General features: G+C 37.2%; 1 protein-coding gene across 1 annotated transcript; it reads right to left on the bottom strand.

Moving 5' to 3' along the window:
• Positions 1 to 206: 206 nt before the first annotated feature.
• On the bottom strand, positions 207 to 23,778 carry TMEM182 (transmembrane protein 182). Its single transcript, XM_048934272.1, has 5 exons — positions 23,413 to 23,778; positions 22,928 to 23,027; positions 21,824 to 21,922; positions 12,619 to 12,756; positions 207 to 1,659 (listed from the first exon to the last, which is right to left on the bottom strand). The coding sequence occupies exons 1-5, from the start codon at positions 23,551 to 23,553 to the stop codon at positions 1,436 to 1,438; spliced, it is 702 nt and encodes a 233-aa protein (XP_048790229.1). The 5' UTR covers positions 23,554 to 23,778; the 3' UTR covers positions 207 to 1,435.
• Positions 23,779 to 23,883: the final 105 nt, after the last annotated feature.

Raw genomic sequence — 23,883 nt, 5'->3', positions numbered from 1 at the left:
TCTATATTGTATCAAGCTAATCTTGGTGATGGAAAAATAAATAAGTAGCAGGGGAGTTTGGAAACCTTCCAAACACAAAAGCTCCTGAAACTGAAGCAATATCCAATCTAGCTTACCACATCTTCTAGGTGGGCACTCCTTTCCTGCCTTTTAGTGATGCTTTTAGTATTCAGAACAGCTGTGGAATTAAGCATTACAAACGAGAAGAAACCAACATGCAGTCTTTATTTTTCCCCATCAGTTCCATTGAGTTATTAGGTTACAAAGTGAAAATGAACACACTCTCAGACGGATTTAATTTCAGTTTGGGCCCAATGCCAGACAAAGCAAGTTTCCTCATAGTTCTCCACCCCATCTTTTCTATACCATGCATATAGTCCCATCCTCACTTCATCTTACATTCACATATACCAAGAACAAGCTACTTCTACAGCACAGAACCAGATCCTCCTCCCTTGCTGCCTTTGCTTGTCTTGTTGCTTTCCAAGGGATGACTAGCAGCCAGGCCAGATCTGGTTTGTAATGCAGATTTTTAATATTTAAGAAAATGTTGGCTACATAAAATATACATTTTCATACTCTGGGTGTTACCATCACAGTAAATCTTTCCTGTTACATCACCAGGGAAATGTTTCTGGGAGGAGCCAATTACTCCCAGATTTCAAAAATAAATCAAATACTTGATTAAAATATTAAAGCTATAATTCAAAGTACAGTTTTTGGCATAAGGTTAACTAGTGATTTAGATATGGTATTTTGGCTTACAAAATCATGCAACAAACATGAATTTCAGAATACACGAGTATACAGCATCAGCAAATCCATACAGAAAGGAGAAATGTAACAGAAGCAGTTAAGCTTTTACATGTACAGACTAGCACCAAATTGCTATTCACTGCAATTGTCTTCTTTCTTGCCCTCTTCCCATGGACTCTTCATGAACAACTGCACTCTATTTTTATAGACTGCAGATGTTTGGTTGCATCAAAGCTAAGGCAAGTAGTGGAAAACAGGAGAGGAGGTAGATTTAATTACTGTGTTTGAACATTTGTTTTCCCTCCATCTTGTACCATTCTCCACAAGTAGAAGCACATGATCAATACTAAAAGACAAATGTATAAAATGTTGATTTGGCCCATTTCATATTGGGCTTTTGGTTGCAGAATATTTTTGTCTTCTTCTGGTTTGCAAAACTGCAAAAATGCTGCAAATAATACACTGTGGAGAATTATGTGTGTACTTCCTATAGAATTAAAAGGGGTATTAAAGGTGGTTTCTTCCTGTTTTGAGTTTTGTGTCCTTTACTGTTAAACAAGTAACAGAAGAAATTCCGTAAGTGTGCCTGCATACTTAGGATTGTCATAACGGTAATGATACACAAAATTGTGTCATGAAGTTTCATTAGGATTCCTATACTCCGTTTGGCAGTGTATGACTAGTCTGAATTTAAATAAATGGCACGCCCTACCAACAAGAACAGCATGCCTGCTAATAAAGCAAAAAATACTCCTATTGGAGCCAGCATGAAAGACCAGCCATAGCGTACATAAACAGCAAAGTCTGGGCAATCCATTTTCTTCATGTTTGTGTAGTTTTCAAGATCAGCCATCGCCTGGACCCAGATGACATACATCACGACTACCAGTGAAAACAAGACACCTGGAAAAGAAACATCCAATTTTAACAACAGATTGTGAGACAAATGCTGAGTGCATTTACTGGTTACAGTAATACCTAGAAATCCACCCATGTTTGCAGCCCCTCTGCAAGGCAGTCAGCCACTACTGGGTATTTTTTGCCCTTGGCTTCTTCTAACAAGCTTCTTTATTTCTCTGCCTTGCTTCTGATCTGCAATGAAAGTCACAATCTCGTGGCAAAGGGTACGTTTGGTTTTGGTGTGCAGACTGTGGCACAGTCATGTTTGAGAATAAAATTCACTGCTTTGAATTCAGAAGCCAGAGAAGGTGGAAGGAGAGAAGGTGGGATGGGGTGACCTGGAAAATAAATTCTATGTATGCTTCCCATACTCTGATATTGTTTCTATCACAGTCTTTTGGATGACATATAAGGGGAAAAACAGTAAGGGGTAGGAAATCTTTCTATTCTCATCACCTCTCTACATTTTTGCCTCTTTTTTAATGAGAAGCACTTTGTTTGGAATATTTGGAGTATTCTTATCAACTATTATGCAGACAAATTCAAATATATTTCGCTCAAAATCTTCCACATTAGAAAAGAAATTGCTGGTATATGAACAAAACCCAGTAATAATGAAGTAACCACTATGAAGCAGGTATTAGTATCAACTTCAGAGTGCATACAAGAGTTTCCTGGATTTAATCCACTTCATAATTCACAACCTTCTCCCAGCCACTCCTCTGAAAGGCCTTTGGATTGTATACACATGATAGCAATAGGAGCACATGTCCTTACAAATTTTGCTAATCTCTTTGTTACTATAAACCAGAAGGAGATTTAAGAAGAAAATGCTTTCCAAAGTATCAGTTGCATGCCTAATCTTTTATTTTAGTTTAGAGGAATGTGGACACTTAGGAAAGGCAAGCCTGAAGCACAGATGCTCCAGCAGAAGATTCACTGGAAAGCTGAAGGCACAAGTCCGAATATTTTGCATGCTCCAGCCTGTACCCACTTGCTCCCTGAGCTTCAGCTGTCGTAGTACATGGAATAGGAGCAGGGCTATCTATTCTAACATTAAAATATTAGGGGCACACCACCTATCTTTTCCTCTGATGACACATATACTTCATTAGAACCATAAGGCAACGCAGTACCTCTGGGAACACTTACTGCCAAACCTAAATCTACAGGCTGAAGAGAGCAGAGTACAAGTCTAAGGTGCTTGAGGTCTCTTCCCAGTCCTGCTAAATACTTATTACAATACAGCCCTGAACAAATGTGACACTTGTGACAAAATCCGTAAATGCACTTTGAAAGTATCCACAAAGAGGCATTTGCCTCCAGATCCACTCATCCAGATATTCTTTCATGGTTCCCATTCCTTATCCCCATCCTGAGATGCTCCCTCATCACTGCCTTTCCCTGCCATTACTATCCACTTAATGGGGAGCGATAGGAGTTGCATCAATCTCCCATTTGCTTCAGGCAAAATCAGACAGGTTGGCTTCCACAATTGATGATGGCGATCTGTTGACATTCTTGTTGTTGCTTTATTGTCAAAATGTAAGAAGTTTACATTCTGGATGTCCTGAACATTTGACAGGTGAAAGCTCACAACTCAGTGTTTATGATCATTGTCTTTTGAAGCCCATGAAGAAAATAAGCTGAAGTAGTTAACCTGAAAATCCCAAAAGAATTGCAATTTCTAAGAGACTGAAAGAGAAGAGAAAAACTTAAAATAAGAAGGAGGCAGGCACTTTTCCTGTCTATGAAATACAGTAATATATTTCCAGGATTACATTTTTTGCACAGGCTTGAATTCTTGACAAAGTTTAAAAAATAAACAGTGAAGGGAAAAACCCAACCCTTGACACTCAAAGGCATACATTGAATTTTGGAAGCATTTTACCCAAGAAAAACAAAATTTTGACAGTATTTAGTGCTACAGTTGTATTAAACATACAACTGTTGAAACAATCATAAGGAGGGATCACCTCAGGGTCAGATGTAAAAAATAAAAAAGTAAATTAAATTGAAGACTCCAAATAAAAGTCAAATTGAGCAGAAGATTTCTGTAACAGAACATGTAACAGATAACATAGGCAACAAAGGCAAATTAGATCCAAACAGAGCTCAAAAGTTTTGATGCAAAAAGTGAAAAGATTCTGATCCAACTTCATAAAATAAATTCTTAGGCATGGAGTTTGTTTAATGTTTCGAAACATCAACAAAAAAAAAATGTCCCACAAACAACTCAATTATTTGGAAAAATACATTGATAAGATGGAAAAACCCAATCAAACATTGGAATTTATCTCTTCAGATGGCTGTGGCAGTTTCTTTTCAAATGCCCATAGTCTTCAATTTATCCTCTACGCTGGGGCAACCTTAATCCAAACGAATAATGAATACAGAAAGCAGTGATGTATATTGCCTTATGGCATCAGGTAAGTACAAGGCTTTGAACATCTGGAACACTTTTGACGTCCAGCATCCTGGGCAGTCACAAAGATAAGCAGCCCAGTTAATATGGAAGGATCAAAACAAAAGTCTTTGAGAGGTGCTTTAATCTCAAAAAGGGCACCCCTTATTCTTCAGGCAGTCTGAAGAAACACCTCAGTGGTTAAACTAGAGCTGACTGTACATAGGTGCAAAATAGCAAGCCAGTGCTGCCAGTGGTAAAACAACTTCAGCTAAGCTGAAATCCATCAGGTGATTTCACAGCAAGCTGCTAACACGCGTCTGTGGCAAATTGCTGGGTATGGAAATTTGCTCAAGAAATGTATGTCAAGCAGAGATAAATGTCCTTTAAAAAAGAAGAAAAAGGAGTGGAGAATATGTAAACCTTCTTAGTTAATTAGGCACTGAAAGAGTATTTAAGGGCTCTCACTATCTACTAATGGAAGCTAATTAGTAGGTATATTGTTCGGTGTTTTCAAGAAATGTCTTAAGCAAAGGAATCAGGCTAAGTAAAAACTGGCCAAGTCACATTGGCTCCAATAGATTTCATTTGTTACTGCTCATCTTGTCTAATTTTCACAGATTTATGATTCCATGGCAGTTAAGCTCTTACAGGGGAGCTTGCTGAGGCTCCTCTATGTTACAAATGGTTTCCCTTGCAAAAGGGAAACAGAAACATTTTTCACAAATAGGCCCTCCATTTTGTCAGTGTGGTTTTGTTTCCTGAGATGTTAGAGTACATTAGAAGCAGTGGTGAGAACAGGAAAGCAGATCATGTACTTCCATTATCACTAATGCATCTGCTGAAAATGTTTGATGTTTAGGGCCAGGGGCATTGCTTCCTTTCCATCCATTAAGCACTTCAGGTTGTGCTTAAATGTGCAAGTCTCTGACTTGAAGGGTTTTTCCTCCTGGCATCCACACTGATTGCATCAAAACACCAATTCAAAGGCAAGTTATGAGCTTAAAGAAAGGTTACTATAGTTTGAATATTTAGCTGTTTGTTAGATTCTAAAAGAATTATGTTTCTTTTCAGAAGATATAACTTCACGTCAGTTCGCACTGTCGCATTTTAACAAAACAGATGTTAACTTCAAGAAAAGTTTGAAAGAGAAGTAGTATCAAAAGCAGACCATAATTTGTTCAGTGGACTGGGTAGTACGTAAGATTCAGATACATATAACATGAGATAGTTTTTGAAGACCACAAGACATTAATTGGGACATTAATTATGAACTGTAATAGGCATGTCAATTAGCAGTCACTACTTTATATGCTGACTACAAAAATGCAAAAATGTAGATCAAAAGTAGGGTTTATATCTGTTTTGAGGGGGAAAAGAAGAGAGCCATAGAAAAAAAACAACCCGAGATTCAGAGGTTTTAAATATTCAGGTACTATTCTGGCTTTCAAAGGAGATTTGCTTCTCAAAGCCAGTTCAGATTTGCTTAACACATAACACAGGTATTTATAATAAGCATCCTTCTTTTGTCTATCCATCCTGCAACCTTGTACATATATCTACACTACTTCTGCAATGCTGTGCTTTTGTTATTCATACTAGAATCATAGAATTGTTTGAGTTGGAAGGGACGCTTAAAGGTCATTGAGTCCAACTCCCTTGCAATGGACAGGGACACCTACACCTAGATCAGGTGCTCAGATCCCCATCTAGCCTGACCTTGAGAGACCTTGAGGGATGGGGCATCCACCACCTCTCTGGGCAGCCTGTTTCAGTGCCTCACTACCCTCATTATAAAATGCTTCTTCTTTATATCCAGTCTAAGTCTCCCCTCTTTTATTTTGAAACCATTTCCCCTTATCCTATCACAACAGACCCTGCTAAAAACAGTCTATCCCTCTTCTTTCTTATAGCTCCCATTTAGATAATGAAAGACTACTATCAGGTGTCTCTGGGGCCTTCTGTTCTCGAGGCTGAACAGCCTCAGCAGTCTCATTCTTTCCTCACAGAAGAGGCATTCCATCCCTTGGATCATTTTTGTGGCCCTCCTCTGGACGTACTCCCAGCTCTGTGTCTCTCCTGTACTGAGGACTACACGAGGACACAGTATTCCAGGCGAGGTCCCACCAGTGCAGAGTAGAGGAGCAGGATCACCTCCTTTGCCCTGCTGGCCGCACTTCTTTTGATGCAGCCCAGGATAAGGTTGGCTTTCTGGGCTGGTGAATGTACATTCCACTGAAAAGTAGAATGAAAGTGAAAACTGAAAAGTACATTCACTGGAATGTATTTAAACCAAAGGCATTGTAGTAACCACAAAATCTTGCTGAAAAATAATCTACTGTGGTCTGTTTAAGTATTTTAAACTAGCTCACTGGAAGATCACATAGTCACTCAATGGCTGAGTTTGAAGGCACCCATGAAGGCCATCTGGCCCAATCCCTGCTCCAGCAGGGCCACCTACAGCAGGGTGCCCAGAGTCCAGGTGGTTCCTGGAGATGTCCAAGGAAAGGATCCCACCACCTCTGGGCAGACTGTTCCAGTGTTCCATTGTCTGCAGAGCAAAGAAGTGCTGCCTGGTATTCAGAGAGAGCCTCCTGTGTTCCAGTTTGTGCCCACAGCCTCTTGCCTTGGCACTGGTCACCACTGGGAAGAGACTGGCTCAGTCATCACTGCATCCTCCCTTCAGGTATTTATAGACAATTGTGAGATCCCTCTAAGCTTCCTTTTTCTGCTTGCCTCAATATATGTATAGAGAATTCAATATTTTTGAAGAAAAATCATGTATTGCTAAAAGTAGAAAAATAATCTATTTTTTTACATCATCCCCAATCACAAGATTTGGACTGAACATCACTGAAATGCTAGTAACTCGCAAACATCAGCCATGCCTATGCAAAACTAAGGAGAGATCAGAGTTAGACTCCTTCCTGCTGGAGAGTATTTTCTTACATAAAGTTTATGCTGCTTGTGGAAGACAACAGGGAGAAACCTTTTATTTATGTAACTACTGCTATTCCATCCTTCCTCTGTATCCACAAGTTTCCTTCACCAGTTTGTCTCTTTCCTTCAGAATATTAGTCATGCCAACAGGAGTTGAGTAAGCATCCATTTCAACTTTAATAAGGGATGCTTGCTCATTATGAAGGAGAATATGCTAACATTAGTATATATTTATTCTGGGAAATCTATCCCTACACTTTTGCACGTGCTATCATGAATGTCATGAACTCACATAGCCAACTTCTCAGGCAAAACTGCTGAAATTAAACAAAAAAAAAACCAAAACCAAACCAAAACAAAAAAACCTCAATTTCAAAAAAAGCAGATATTTTTAGGAACAATGTGTATTATGATGTATTTCTACATTTTCAGCATTTAGACCTTTTCCATAGCATGCAGCTGTCCATTTGCCCTTGGCTTCTAGTGACTGTAAAATAGAACAGCAGTTGCATGACTCAGGAATGATGGGGAAAATTATTCCTAGAACGTGAAGTATGTCTGAGAGAGATTAAGACAAGTAAATACTTCCCTCCTCCTTCCTTTTTTTTTCCTCCCATTTTGCATTTTTTTTAAGAACACATATGTTTGATACACAGCTCTGTGCAGTGTGATAAGACATGGACTTCTCTGAGGTCACTCATTTCTGTCTTTAGCTTTTATTCTTTTGAATTTGTTTCAAACCAATACTTTTGCATATTGCAGAAGAAAAAGAATACAGAACCTTTAGAAATGTTTATGAATTCAAGAAGCAGTTTGCTGGCCTTTACTACTTATTCTTCCCACGTAGAAATGCCTTTCACTTGTCAATGGTGAATGGCTGTTTATGGCATGAATCTCTTACTATGCAGACACAAAGACAACAGGTGCTAGAAAGAATGATGTGAGTTTTAACTTCTGCCTAGAAGTTTAGAACTCTCATTTGAGGAAAACTTGCACAACTATGTGTATGTATATATATTTCAATTAATTTTTTGTCCCTGTCCTTATTATAGATCCACTTATTCTGGCCTCTTGTGACCTTTATTTGAAAAGTACTGTTTACATTCCACTCCAAAGTATATGCCGAGGATCCCACTTTAGAATTATGGGAGTTGGCACATATGTCTGAAGACAGATTTTGTCCTCATCTAGTAGCTAAGATTGAAGGCTTTTTTCTCTTTTGGCAGGAAGCAGAAATTTGTAATCTTCACAAGGGTGTGATTCTCTAATGTTCTATGCACACCCTGAGGTCTTGCTTTCTTATCAGTACAACAAGAAAGCTCTAACCGCCATCCAGACATCTTGCAAGAACAGCCCTAGAATAATCTGGATTTTACTGAGAACTGCTCTTAGTAATAATGTTATAGCAACTTTCTCGTCTTATGGTATTTGAAGAAACCATAGGACTTCTTACAGTTTGCACTACTTTAGCTGCTTTTGCTTCATCTTTTGATGTTGAAGATATGGAAATGAGGTTGCAAAGAGACAGCTTGAGTCATTGACTGTGGTACTGTTGAACTAATATGTGCTTTTTTTCCCCCGGCATAGCATATCTAGTTCCATGTGCAAGCTCAGGTGAAATTTGAAAGCTTAACATGGAAAGCTGCTAGTCAATAAGCTGCCACAAATACTAATTGTGCGTGTTTCTTCATTTAGTAGTTCAGAAGCACTGCTCAATAAAAGAACCTTGAAGATTTTCTTAAAGATTGAGGTGATCAAAAGGCAGTTCTGTGACTCTGCCACAGATCAGGCAGGAGAATTTCTCTTTGAGTAGTTGTTCACCTTTTCTGAAGCCAAGATCTATGACACTGGAACAAAAGCTTCAGAGATTGCTTTGTTTTGGAGTATAACCCCCTTGTAGCTCATCTACGTGGGAACCAGTGACACTGGCAGTGAGACCTTCAGTCCTCAAGTGTGTTCCTAGAGAGCACCAACAGTGAGAGGTAAGAGCATAGGTGCCCAAGTGATGATGGTCTCAAACCTGCTGCTCAAAGACTTAGGCAAAACGTGGCATGCACTGTGCATCAGCTCTTGCCTTTGTGGCTAGAGTTGCAATCAGGGTTTAGGCTTCTGTATCCATGAGACCCTTTCTCAGAGACATGAAGACTATTGGGGTGAGAGAAGATCCATCAGGCAACTCGGCAATCTCAGAATCTGCTATAAGGGCAACACTACAGAGTGCAAGCAATCCACGAAATAGCTGGACTGCATCAACAATGACTTTTTCTGATATGTTCGGAACAGACAAACTAATGGAAAAAATATGATGGACTTAAATAAGAAAAAGCTGATCAGGGATATGATAGATGGTGCTAGATATGGCTATAATGACCATAAAATAGTTTAGTATCCTAGGAGAAATGCAGCAGGTAAACAGGAGATTTAGGAGCCAGAATTTCAGGGGAACTGACTTCAGCCTGTTCAGGGAATTGGTAGACAGGATCCTAAGGGAGATTATTTTGAGGGGCAAAGGCTACCTTGAAGGACAGAGGATCCTAAAGAACTGGCTGTTGCTCATTGGCAATTTCCTTAAAGCACAAGAATGATCCCTATCAGTGTGCAAGATTTTAAGCAGGGTCCAGCAAAAAGGAAAGTCAGGCTCATATAGAGCCGCACTTAATAAAAGCACCATCAGCAGCTCTCAAAGTACTACTATTGCCCTTTACTCAGCATTTGTGACAGCATACCTGGAACACTGTGTCCAGTTTGAAACTCACCCGTGAAAGAGTGATACTGCTAAACTGATGACTACCAAAATGGCTGTTAGGGGGATGGAGGACAAGAGGGTCATCTGGCAAGTTTTAGTCTAAGGAAGAAAACAGTCTTTATCTTTCTAAATGGAGGTATAGAGAAAATAGGAGATAAAGTCTTCAGAGAAGTGCACAGTGAAAGGATTAGACATAATGGTTACAATTTGCAGCAAGGAAAATGTCAGGTGAACACATGGAAAAAAAATCACAAACAAACTGGTCAAAGTAGGACAAGTACTCAAAGATGTTGTGTTTTCAATTAATGGATATTTTCAAAACTTGACTAGATAAGGCTCTGTGCTGCCTTATTTTTGAAGCCAGCTCTGCTGAGAATGGGAAATGAAATGTGATTGCCGTAAGAGGTTTTTTACAACTGAAATTTATTCTATGTCATTCAGGATCTCTGCTTAGGCTCTCTTCCACAGGCTCTGTCAAGTGTTTTGTAAGGCAAATCATTCTTCTTTAGCAGAAATTAGGTGAATTGTCTGTACCCATTTTGTCAATTAAGATTGCAAAAGGATACAAATACTTCAGTCCAGTAGTAGCTATTAAAATTGCTTCATCTTGTATTCTTCTTTAAGGACACACAAAAGTAAGAATGTGAACAATCTTCCTATCTTCTGCTTTCAGACTTTCACAGAAAAAAACTGTGGTGGCTAATCGCACTTTGGCAGCAAGTTATGGACATGTCTTAGACACCTTGGTTATGTGAGTATGCTGACTTGTGAGAAGAGCTGAGAGCATCAAACTTTTGGGTATGATTTTGTAGATGTTCTGAAGTTTTGAATAGGATAATGATATTTAGGTAAGTACATTTCCCAAGCATCTCTGTCCTACTGGTATGATGGAGCAGATGCAGAAGAGCTGTCAGGATCTCTATCTCCACATCCAAGCTAAAATATCTTGTGCTAGCCTAATGGGTCCTGTATTCTGTTGTCACCACTTTATTTTGGGAAATCATAGCAGAATTTTACTAAATGCTCTTGCTTTTCAACAAGAAAAACAGTAATATCTTAAATAAAACAGCTCTGCTCAATGAAGCTGGTAAAGGGACTAGAAAACAAAGCTTACAAGGAGCAGCTGTCATCTCATTGCTCTACAACTACATGAAAGGAAGTTTCAACAAGGAGGGTGTTGGTTTCTTTTCTCAGATAACAAGTGATAGAATAAGTTATGCCAGCAGAAATTTAGATTGAACATTAAGCAAACTTTCTTCACAGGGAGCTTGGTAAAGCATTGGAACATGCTGCCCAGGAGTGTGGAGTCTGCATCCCTGGAGGGATTGAAGAGATGTGTGGTTGTGGCAGTAAGTGACAAGGTTTAGTGATGGGGCTTAGTAGGTCAGGCAGACTATTTGACTTGGTGATCTTGAAGGTCTTTTCCAACCTAGATGATTCTATGATTCGATAGTACGTTCATCTGAGCCCCCTTCAGAATAGCTTAGCCCCTCCTCCAGGATGAAATTAATTGCCAGCTGGAGAACTTCCTAGCTAAAGTTTTGACTTTTAATGACTATTGTTATTGCCTTCAGCAGGCCTTAGGGAAGCCAAGGGTGACTAGCCTAGACTTGTGGAATCTAACTTGCTTAAACTAGGGCAGACTAACTGACCCAGAGTGGAGAGAGCACACTTCACTTCAGAGGTCTCCTTGCTAGTTCCTGGTGTCTTACCATTTCCTCCCTTATAGTCTCTAACACTTTCTAGAGACAGCAGAGATTTTCACAGATTAAAAATGTAGCAAATGAGCAGGACTTATGAGAGCTTTTAATTAGCAAATCAGTGAACAAAAGTAATGAAATACCTTAGAATTTCCAACAGATCATGAATATTTTTACATGCGTTTTAAAAGTGTGGAGGAGTAATTCCCAAAGGAGCAAATGCAAATATTCCAGAGTTTTTTCAGCAACAATATTATAAAACACTTCACATTTCACTGAAAGTGTTTTAAGAGGAAATTATGATCTTATCAGCATGTGTATGCAGATATGGAATATGAAGAAGGTAAGCAGGTTAGTAGGTCAATAATGGAATTAGAAATAGAGTTCAAGCCTTTTGATCTTGGTGTGAGTGTTCTGCCCCACAACACCAAGATGCATACAAACTAGGATAATGATGAGCACATACTGTCGTTTATATCCTAAAAAACTATTGTCTTTTACATCTTTCCAGACTTGTCAAAGTTAACAGAACAGTGACCCAGAAAGCTGGCCGTATCAGCTCAATCTTGGGAGGATGCATCCTACAAATTATGTGTGGGTTATGAGGAAAGAGAAAATTCGGTTATTTACTGAATATTCCGAATTTACTGAATTCTGTATTTCATTCACAGAAGTTTAGAGCTCCCACTTACTCATATTTGACAACTATTTTGTGTACTCCAGTCACATACAAAACACGTCTCCTATACTTGTCATGTGAATATGCTGTGTCTTTCAGCTTCTTTAGAATCTCCCATTACCACCTTCACTGTCTTTGTGTCCCTGACTAAAAAAAGCTCCTTAGCAGAAGTCCTTGAGAATCCTACAAGGCTGTATCCCTAAAGATACATGCCTTTTCCTGCTCAATAAGTAGATTGAAAATGCAGTGATTCCATGAATGGTCCTGTACTTCTTAATTTTTTATTGTAATCAAAAGGTAGCTTTCTGAATGGCTTCAGATAACAGTAGAAAGAATTGCACCCTAGGCAGATGCTCCTCAAGTCAAAGCACAGAGGCACAAATTTCTTTTTTTTTAAACCATGATTGTATAATTTTTGTTACAGAAAATGGGGAGAAATACCTCATCCTTTCTATTCTAATGCCTTAATTGATGGAGCAAACAATATACTCACCAGCAATAATGTAAAAGCCTCCTCCTACTTTGTACAGAATGTGGCTGGCAAAAGGAGCTGCACAGATGATCAGAAAACTAGCCATCACAATAGTGATCACTCCCAGGAGCATAAGAACTGTCCAGAAGCCTCGATAAACTGGAAAAAAGAAAGAAAAAGAATGCATATCACACTTACTTAGAACTTAAACAAGTTATGTATTTGGCTAATAAAGATTTTTCTTTTCCACTCTTCCACTTATTGACAAACCGAACATTCATTCCATTGTGCATGTGCATTATGTGTCACGTGGATCAAAGGAAATTCAGAACCCAGTTCCTATCTGGTGATCATGGAAAACAGGGTTTAAATTACCTCAAATGAAGTCTACCTGCTTAACATTTAGACAGTGACTTGAAAAACAGTAACTTGACAAAATTTATGAAAAAAAAGATCAGATCTTTTGAAGCAAAGATTCTTTGGGAGAAATGATTGGACTGGCTGGATCTAATTGTTTTACCAAAATTGACTGAGAGAAACAGAGAACTGTAACATTATGAATTTACTCAGTGCTCAGTTCCTATCACCAAAAGCAATCTGTAAGTTCTCTATAACTTTCAAGTACATCGTTCTTATTAGTTTATATACAACAAAAGGAAATCTAAAGCAGGAAAGAAGAGAAACCTTAGAAACTTTAGAAAAAAAAAATTAACTTGAAAAACAATTTTTAAACCAGGCTGTTTCCACTCTAAAGTTCTTTTTATTTTATTAGAATTTGATGTTTCAGAAGTCCCTGCTAGACAGTGCCAAGCAGTGCTTAATTAATGGATGCAGCTGGTGATAAATGAGCCGAGAGTTTTGTGACATACTCTGGCCAAAAGAGTCTTTCTAACAACTATTTTTTAGCTGCCTAATTGCACATCCATTTAACAAAGTCATCATTTTACAAATGCTACAAGACTGACATAAATTTCTCCCATGAATTTAAAAATTGGTACATTAACAGAACCCATTAGTAAAATTATGAGTTGCAAAGATCTCCATCGTCAGTTCAGAAAATCTTGAAGCACTGACAATTCAGTCAGTGAAAAACATTTCCACCCAACTGAGGGAAAGCACATAAGCCAGCTGGCACGTCAGAAAAAGTGAGTCACAAAAGAAACTGCCACTTATCATTTGACAGCACCTACTTACTGTTACAGCAAAACACAACTAAGTAACTATTATACTGGTTCATATCCTGAAAGTTTCAAATCCATCCTGCCTGCTAAAGCCAGCTTCTGGAATAATTCAGGTTTGCTCTCATCTGAAATCTGGAGGTGAACTACATGTTATCAGCTTGTGCTTCCCATCAATATGTTTCAAAAATCTACAGTTTTCAACTTGACCAGCTTAACTCATGTTAAAATATACATCATCTTGCTTATCTCAGCCTTATATATGTATGTGCTAGTTAGATCACATTCACCACATCACATTAGCCACCCTTTTAAAATAACGCCCTTTTTAATCCAGGCAAAGACTCAGAGACATAATTTTCCGCCACACTGATCAGCAGATTTGGGCATAGGGAAGATGAATGTGTCTGAAATTAGGTGGCAGAGGAATAAAACTGTTTTTTTGGTTCATATCCAATACACGGCTTCCTTCTATGTAAACAAATAAATAAATAGTAGGTGAGAAGTAAGGCTCTGGTTCAGCTAAGCAGTTAAGTGTGTGTTATGCTTTAAGTACTCAAATTCTTAGGGGATTTAGGAACCTGTTTAAAGTTAAACACATAGTTTAATGATTCACTTGATGCAAATGGACAGTGAATGGAGGCTAGAGAAAGTAAATCTCCTAAGTCCTTCAGTCTTGGGTCTTTGAAGCAATTTCATATTATTTTACTCATGGGGCTACTTTGTTAAGCTCCATTGCAGTCCCCAAGTCCATGGGACATTACTTCCTCATTTAAAACCTAATACTGCTAAATCAGCCTATAACCACCCAACTATTTTACATGGATGGCCCAAGGTACTTCAAAGTCATGCTACATAACAGGGCACATTGGCCAAAATGAACTTTGAAAGGGCTTACTTCAATATCATTATGGTCACTCGCTGAAGTTATACAGCAGTGTTTCTAGAGATGGAAGAGGACATAAGCTTCTACAGCATAATGAAATCAGTGTGCAGTTTCATTATCTGCTCCTGACATAAGCTTTTAGTGAAATTTTACCAGAAAAGCTTGATTTGCTCAAATATTCCTGAAAAATAAACACAAAAGGAGTACAAATATAATTGATGGAAAAATGTTTAAACCTCTCTGTGACTATAGAAGAGACAAGCAGTTTCTCTGCTTGGACAGAATAACTATTTTATGCATTATAAGTGAAATACTGATTTGACCTAGCTATCTTCTGGCATAACCTTCCATTGTATTCCTCTATAAATAATTATTTTCTCTAGAGAACTGTGGGGGTATTCTGACAATCCTAACAGTTGTTTATCCAGCAATCTATCATTAAACATCAATTAGAAAATAAAGAAGACAGGTAAAAAATCTGCAGAGTTCCCTAATCTATCTTTTTATGCAAAATCCTACCCCCACAATCTACAAGACATTATGATCCTTTGTGGCACAAGTCCAAGGAAACATCTTAAGAGACCCTGGAGTGTGTCCAGAGAAGGGCAGTGAAGCTGTGAGGAGTCTGGAGCAGTAATCTTATGGGGAGAGGATGAGAGAACCGGAATTGTTCAGTCTGGAGAAGAGGAGGTTCATGGGAGACCTTATCGCTCTCTACAACTGCCTGAAAGGAGGCTAAGGTGAGGTGGGGTCTTTTCTCCCAGGTAACAGAGAGAGAACAAGAGGTAATGGCCTCAAGTTGTGCCAGGGGAATTTCAGGTGGGATGTTACGAAAAATTTCTTCTCAGAAAGAGTAGTGAGGCACTGAAACAGGCTGCCCAGGTAGGTAGTGGGGACAACATTACTGGAGGTATTTAAGGAAAGGGTAGGTGTAATTATTAGGGACATGGTTTAGTGAGTAATATTGGTGGTAGTGGATGGTTGGACTAGATGATCTCAGAGGTCTTTTCTAACCTTAACGATTCTATGATTTACTAAAGCAGTTAAAAGGCAAATGTTTTTTTTTGCAAAGAAGACTTCACTTACTTCATATTCAGACAATTTTTGCTTAGACCAGTTTCCCACTTTCTCTGTTTAGATGAGCAATTCCCATGGGGCTAATAAGTCAAAATTACAGTGTAACCCTATTGCTGTCATTAGTTTAGCTGGCATAAACAGATGAACAAAAAAGAGCTAGTTGAAATAAGCCTACCTAATAATAAACTTTCTAAGTCAATAGCATCACTGCTCTGAGATTGAGGTGAACCATGACAGCTAAAAAGCAACAGAAAATGCTTTTTGAATTATGGTTCTTTATAGCCCCTGAAAAGGAATGATACTGTGATCCAAGCAGTCTGCTTTAATGAATAGTTGTTCAGTGCACCCATATAAGGTGTTAAGAGAAGTCTGCATATTTCAGGTATTGCTGAAGTAGTTCATAAGACTGCCCATTTTCTGGCCAGACAACAAGGAATTCACCTCTGCAAAAGGTAGTAGGCACTAAGTAAATTTACTTCACAGGTATGTCAGAATTATCTACCTCAATTAGGTATATTATTCCAAGTATTTCCTGCAGTGGAAGAAATAAAGTATAAGCATTACCACACAGTCTGTAATAAACATATTTGCACTGTTAACCTTAGGTATCATTGCTCTAGAGTGCTAAACAGAGAGATGTATAACTTGTCTTGGTAAGCTGTCCCTTCATCAGGGTACAACATTTGTCTTGGTAGTGACAGGCAGGCCTAAAAATAAGACAGTACTTAGAGGACAACAGGAGTACAGCTGGTATGTTTGTCTTTGAGCTCTGCAACTTCAACCTATGTGCTGCGGGAATAGCACAGCTGCAATATATCCCTCCAAAATTGCATGACCTGTAATTCTGCCTTGCTACTGCTTTTCTCCAAAAACATCCTAAGTCAGATTCTTCAAGAGACTTCTGCATCATTTGAAAAGTAGCCATAGTATTGGGTTTTGAGCAAGGGAGTGGATTATGGAGAAATAGTTTAGTTATGAAAAGGCTCCTTTTGTGGATTCCAGATCCACAATAAACTCAAGCCACAGTTTCATGTTTTAAGATGTTACGGGTGCATGACGTGAAAAGGAAGCAATAATGCATTTGAGAAATTACACAGTCATGCCACCTAAAAGGCATGATAGTTTTTATGTGGTTGCAATGCGCACCTCAGAAGTTACATAGTCAGCTATTCAGGATCAAGCTTAGCCCATAACACCACGTGGCACACATTTACTTACTACTAGAGACACTGATATCAACCTCACAGATATATATCACATATTTTATTGCCCTTGCTGGCTTCAGGAGTTTCAAAATCTCAACAATAGAAAGGACTTGGCCCAACATTCTATGACCAAGAACTAAATCAAAACAACAAAAAAAATCTGTTTAATATTGAACGCACTACAAAGCTGAAAGTCTTTTTGAAGAATGTTTGTGTGAGTACAGTGCTTCATTGCTAATAACAGTTAAAATGACTTGGAGAACTTGCCAAAAATTTTTACCAATAAATTTAAGTCCTAAAGTGAACCTTTCCTGTGATTTGACTATACAGAGTATTTTAGAACATGCTTACTATTTAATGTAAGAGATATCAAAGTACTTTTGACAACAGGCATCAAAACGCCACCCACAATATAAAGTACAATGAAAGGTAAGTGCCTGAGCTGCTCTAAATCAGAAGCATTTTCTCCTCAGATAAACCACTGTAAACAACATCACAGCTCCCATCAGAAGAGTGAGGCAACACAGTAAACCTTGTGAAACTGTTCCAGTTTCACTAAGTACCTTTTACTATGCCATAGTAGTAATAATCTTTTTTTTTTTCTTCAAATAACCTTTACAGTAAAACAAATACAGTATTTGTAGTATGAATATAGCTTTTTTAAATACTTCCTGCTTCATTACTGCTTAGTGGCTGGGGAGTTCTCCCTCAGTAAACGTACTGCGTTACAATTTCTCATGAACAATTATATGACCATCTTACATAACAGCATATTTTCCCCTAAAATAGGCTACTTCTAGCATTTCACTAAACAATTATTATTTTCAGATTTCATTGCTGATATTTCCTAGATTACTGTAGGTTAATTTTAGCCCAGTAACAAACATGCCAGTAAATTTGATAACACTATTATAGATGCAATAGTTGCTGAACCACAATTTCTCTTCAGTTCTGCAAACATTCTGCATTGCATATCATAGGCACTACTTCAACACTGGCAATGTGCCCAAGACTGGACTAAATAAGATATAAAGGCAAGGAAAAATGTACTAGCAGCTACAGATCGGAGTATTAAACTGAAGTGCCAGAGCACTCCATTAAATGGCTCCAAATGTAGCTTCAGGCGGCACTGAGGCAATTTACAAAGTTAAGAAACTACTGTTTACTTCCAAATAAACTTCGGAAAAAAAACACCCCTCAAAAATAAAATTAATGATCTGAGGAAGTGCTAGATCTTGCACCTCTTTTTCTTAGAAATTATCACACTTTAGACAAACAGGACTACTTGTATGAGTAAGGACTTCAAACATTTTTCAAAACAGTTCTAGTATTGTCTGGTAGTACAAGAGATTTTTTATAAAAGCGTGAGAGCCTTGAATGTCACTGTTAAGTAAACCAGTGATGTGATACCATTAATTAACTTAGCTTGCAATGAATTTTTATTTAAGTACTATACTATTATATTTTCAAAATAGCATGATGGGATAACTGATCTAATTATGATTATACATATGTGTATGTTTTTTATAGGTATATTTTAGAATAATATATTTCAAAATAAATAAAAGATCACTACTCCAGTACTTTCACTGTACTTTTTAAATAAAAAAAAAAAAACTTTTTTTTTTATTTCTAGCTTTCAGTCTGTTTCACTTACGTTTGTGAATCATCATAGAAATGAATCTGCTGGTGACACAATGAAGTGCTGTCTGACTGCTTAATAGCTGCACACTGGCATGGCTGTCACCATAAACCATTGTAACATCACAGAAAGCCACTGGAGACAGGATTCCCCTGACTTCACTTAGATTCCTATTTCAGGTTAAGACAAATGGCATTGACTGCAAATTTCTTTAAGTCCATTAACTGTAAATGATGGCTAGCACAGCTATTGATTGAATCTTACACTGCAGGTAGGTAAAGTCCTCCTCTCTCCACCATAATACTTAACAAAACTAGAGCATGAATAAAACCATAATAATTGAGATTAAGATACAGAAAACTGCAATTTCAAATAAGTCTTTTCTAACCCTTCCAAGCAGATCATGCATCTGACAGTAATGGTGAAAGGAAACCTGAGACATTAAAATATGCATTTGAATAAGACTGTAACTCTTGGCACCAAGAGCTCATAGTCTAAGTCTCCTCACCAGCTTGAACCAAGCCTTTTGAGTAGAGCATACTAACACTTTAGACTTTGAGATCTTTCGTGTTTGAGTCTTTTGGAATATGTCACATACACACTTTAAAACCAATATATGAAAGGATGTAAATAAGTTAAGAGAGGATAGATTTAGCTTCTTTTTAATTATATCTTAGAAAAAAAATATCTGAGCCAAACTGTTACTGATACTAAAGCCAAAGGAATTATTGCAATAGAGAACTTGGTCCACTCATTCCAATCAAAATTCATCCAAGATTTCATGGTTCCTCAGGAAACTTATGTTTGCCTGAGCTATTCTAACTGAACGGTAACATAGCATTCCAGCTACAAACTGTGCTTCTGTTTGCACTGGGGGCTTCAATTAAAGCCAATTTGCTCTGATAAGGCCCCACTGCCTCTTAAGCCAAACTGTCTATAAAAGAATTCACATGCCTTTGCTTGCTGAGAAAGTTCTCTTAACAGAAGGCTTGAGTTTTTAAGAAAATTGTGTTGTACATACACATTTGATTTCTCTAATGAAATTTAAAGCTTTTTACTCAGCTGTTTATTTTTCAGCAAATTAAATATTTTTCAGATGACAGCATATTTCTTCTTATACACTCCTAATAAAAATAAAACCTGAGGATCTCTCTAAAAACAAAGTGAAAAATCATTCTGAAGAAGTGTGTGGTAGACCTTTTTTATCCCCAAAAGTGAACATTTTGACAAAACTTTTATCCACAAAAATGGAAATATTCTATCTATTCTATCAAGGTACAGTAGCAGAACCAAAAAAAAAAAAAAAAAAAGGGGAACAATAACCCCAATTTCTTGGTAGTGCCCTTTCATTCTGTGCTTTTTTATTCTTTTATTGAGATATTCTCATATCTAATATGAGAATATTAGATTCAGCCATGTGGATGTACAAATAGTTGACAAACTATTTTTCCGCACGAAGTCAAATGGAGAGTTTTCACCGCTATCTTTTACAGAAAAGCATTTCCTTCACTGTGAATCAAGAAGGCAATAACTCTCAGTACTTCTTAATTTAGTAATTGTAGATTCTGTGAGGTTTTAAAAAGCCAAATATGATGGGCAGGCCTGTCAAAGTACACTAAAAGGAAACTGAGTGTTTGTACTACTAGAAGAGATGATGATATAACTTTCTTAATAAAAAGTTGTGAAAGATTCTTAAGCAAGTATACCTGCTCTGGTAAATAATTCCGTTTGGATGCTGAAAATGAACTGGAGGCACAAAAAAAAAACTCTCTAGTTTTAATGAGATCCAAAGCAATCCAACTGTATCTATTTATACAGCAGGAATGGCTCTGAATATTCTCTACCTGTGCCAGTATCTATAGTACAGTTCTGCCTATTTTTAATCTCCTAATATGAAATATAGATAGGAAAATTATATTTGAGCAGTGTTCTTTTGGCAAATATTAACTGAAATTAATTAAACTTTTGATGATATTCCTACTCCTTTCTTCTTCTTTGTTTGTCCACTTCTATGTAATCATGCAATATGATTTGAAGATCCTTTGTGAATGTATGAGTGCATGGTTGAATACCAACTTTGTCTAGATTATTAGGAGCAGATGGCTCTGTCATTTTCAAATGAAAAGATAAACTGTTCTAGATGTGCTTCAACATTACAGATTAGATCTCTGACTCTGAATGGTAAGGTATGAATTCTTCGTGGACAAACAGTTCATAATTTCTAAAGATTAGCAGAACTGTTACCAACAAAAATTCTTTTCCTTCTCATTTTTGTAGCATAAAAAATGGATTAGAAAGACACTTCAAAGTTAGCAAAGGTATAATTACAGCTTCAGATATCACTTAAGTCATTGAGTCAGTAGGCTCAGATACAAGCAGCATTCATATGTCACAGGTTATTTTAAAAATTATATGAAATAACCATCAGAAGCAATAGTCTTAAAAATACATTTGAAAAAAGCCCTTGATCTGATGAAATGTGACCAATTTTTTGAGCTGAGTAGAAAAAACAGAGCTTTCCAGAGCTTTCCTTATGTATTCAAACACAAGGTTTTCAGTGCTCTGTATCTTATATACACATATATATATATATACGTATGTATCTCTGTTACTGCACCAGTTTCTTGGTATTAATATCAGCTTAATATAGTAAATATTTAAAAATACTAGAATTTAATTCACAGAACAATACTTCACAGTAATATAGTGTTAGTTTATATTATTCGTGTATAGCACATAATATTCAGTGCCTGTGTCAGTTGAGAGAAACTGGTACCTCCAGCATTCAGTGCAGTATATCTGAGATAGTTGAATAAAATTAGACTGTAACAAGGCCCCTCTCTTCATTACTCATAAGGTAAAAATGCAATATATTTCCACATGTGATTTATTTATTTAAGAAGAAACAGTTTAATTGGAATACATGAGAAGAAGTAATTGTTTAAAGCATTCATCCTAAGAAAGATACTTTTTATTTTGAAGAAAAAAAGCATGAAATGTTTCTACTTATAGAAATGATTTCCATTCTGCCATCATACTTACAGCTACGCATTCATTTAAGTGCTTTGCTAAATAGTGTCTTAAATATGCATGTTGTAAAAGTCTGAGAAGTACGAAACACCAAAAATGTATTAATTAAACTGAGTGGATAGATAATGCAGTTCTGCACTGAAGCATCTGAATTGTTTTCTTGAAATTATGGGCATTGTATCCATTTGCAGCCAAAAAAAATACTTACTGACTGCAGAGTCATAAGAAGTTGAGTTGTGTTCATCTCGGATATGAGGAAATGGTGAGAGGTAAGCATGTGTACAAATCTTAGAAGGTGACTGATTGGCTAAAAGAAAAAGAAAGATCATTATTAATATTTTACTGCTTTGAGAATTTAATATCCTAAGACTGTTCTTCAAACTGATAAGCAGAGTTTCATAGGACAAGATTCAGTGTTCCCTCGTAGTAGCTTTGCAGTGGATTTTGCTTTCGTAAGAGACAGGAGCCTTGATCTTCTGCCAGGGACACTCCTTAAAGGGCAGCTCAGATTTATACTACAGGAACAGTAAAGCAGCCTGGTTGAAGGGAAGGATCTGGTACACTGCAACACATACATATGCTTTTACATGCATATGCATTTTTCTGTTGCGAGAGTTAATTATTTCTTGCTCATTACAGCGTATCCAAGTAATGTATTTAGCAAAATATGGGTTACTGAAGTTAAAATTGTATGAAAGCATCTATTTTTCACTAGGTTTCTTAAAACTCAGCAATAAGGTGAGGGATAAGTATATCTCACAGGTTGGGTCAAACACAACATGGTAAGATTTGCAACCTTTTCTTCATTTGAAATTTTGGTGGCCAATACTATCTTCCAGAATCCTGGCACATATTGAAAGAAAACAGGTCATCTACACATTTAGTAGAGGTTTTTTTCTGAAGGAGATGTGCCCTACACCATTCTCACCTACTCATAGAATCAGCTGGAGAAACTGCAAGCAAAAACTCATGGACTTGTCCTAAGCATGAGGCTCTTTTTCTCTGCTTTATGAAAATGAACAGACCATTAACAACACAGCAAGAGACTGTCTTGATAAAAATGGACTCTCAGTTAAGATGACAGGCTACTACTGAAAGAGTAAGCTAATAGTTAAACATGGAGGATTTTGTCCTGGGATATCCTTTAGTACATATTTTAAAAGTGTTTGTCGCTTTTGAATTTGTTTGAGGATAAAGAACCTGATTACTGAAGAAACCAAATGAAATTCAGTGACTCATCAGCACTAAGAAAAGCTCCACAGCTTTGAGATCCAACTATTGTAGATAACATAAAAAGAAAGGTATTACTTACTGTACCAGAACTTCCACATGCTGGTGTTATGCTCTCTTATATTTCCACTAAACCAGCACCTCCAGAAGAAACCTTCATGATGAAACGTGGCCATCTCAGTCTATGAAAAGTAAAAATAAAAATGAAAGCCTTTATCATACTATTTTTCAAACAGCTGAAAGAATGAAGTTCAAGTGAAATTAAGATATGTAAAAAATAACACCATTACAAATGACACGCAGCCTGTCTGAACAGAGGTTAGCTATAGCCTCTCTACACAGTTATAGTTCACAGTTATAGTTATAGTGAGAGAATGTCATATTGCAAAAGTAGTATCATAAAAATTTAATGAATTTTAGACTCGATTACAGCTGTTTACAAGAAGTTTTGAAGTAGGCTTAAAAGCCTCCAGAATGTCAGTATGAGTATGTTCAAAAATTCATACAAAATTCAATCCCTATGAAACAAATAAATCCAAGAAATTATAAATAAAAATCCATACTAACCTCAACATCTTCAGGTGCTTTTGAACACCTTCCTACTTCTGTAGAAAGAAGCCAATAATCAGTTCCAAATGCCACCAAAAAGAGCAAAACTCCTAGAGCTGCGAATAAACCTCCAAAAAATATTCCCACACTCAGTTTCATTATTGAACTTAAAAAAAAAAAAAAAAAAAAAAAGCAATTTTTTTTCTAGTTACTTAAGAAAAAAAAGAAAAGTATTAGGCAAGTGGCTAGAAAGTAGTTTGGAGAGTGCGGCTCATATCTGAAGAAGTTTCTCTTTGCTTGATTTTCTGCTGTGTTTCCCAATGCCCTGTGAATTGATTTGTGTCTCCTAATTCGTGTTCCGTGTGGCTGGCTCAAGCCTGACAGATGAAAAGGGCCATCTATTTTAGGACACTGATGGCAGAGCTTCATTCTGTTTCTCTGTCTGGGCGAGGCCAGTCAGAAATAGCTGACCTTCCCCTAACTAATCAA

The sequence above is a fragment of the Lagopus muta genome, chromosome 1, assembly GCF_023343835.1.
Source record: "Lagopus muta isolate bLagMut1 chromosome 1, bLagMut1 primary, whole genome shotgun sequence".
NCBI lineage: Eukaryota > Metazoa > Chordata > Aves > Galliformes > Phasianidae > Lagopus > Lagopus muta.
Note: the sequence above shows the minus strand (reverse complement) of the source record. Positions and strands in the feature narration are given on the sequence as shown.

Bases quoted from the DNA above. Each gene is read 5' to 3' on its own strand.
- TMEM182 (XM_048934272.1), bottom strand. From the start codon at position 23,553: ATGAAACTGAGTGTGGGAATATTTTTTGGAGGTTTATTCGCAGCTCTA. The intron at 21,923-22,927 runs GTAAGTAATACC...TTTTTCTTTTAG, and splicing joins CATGTGGAAGTTCTGGTACA to CCAATCAGTCACCTTCTAAG. The intron at 12,757-21,823 runs GTAAGTATTTTT...TCTTTTTTCCAG, and splicing joins TTCTTATGACTCTGCAGTCA to TTTATCGAGGCTTCTGGACA.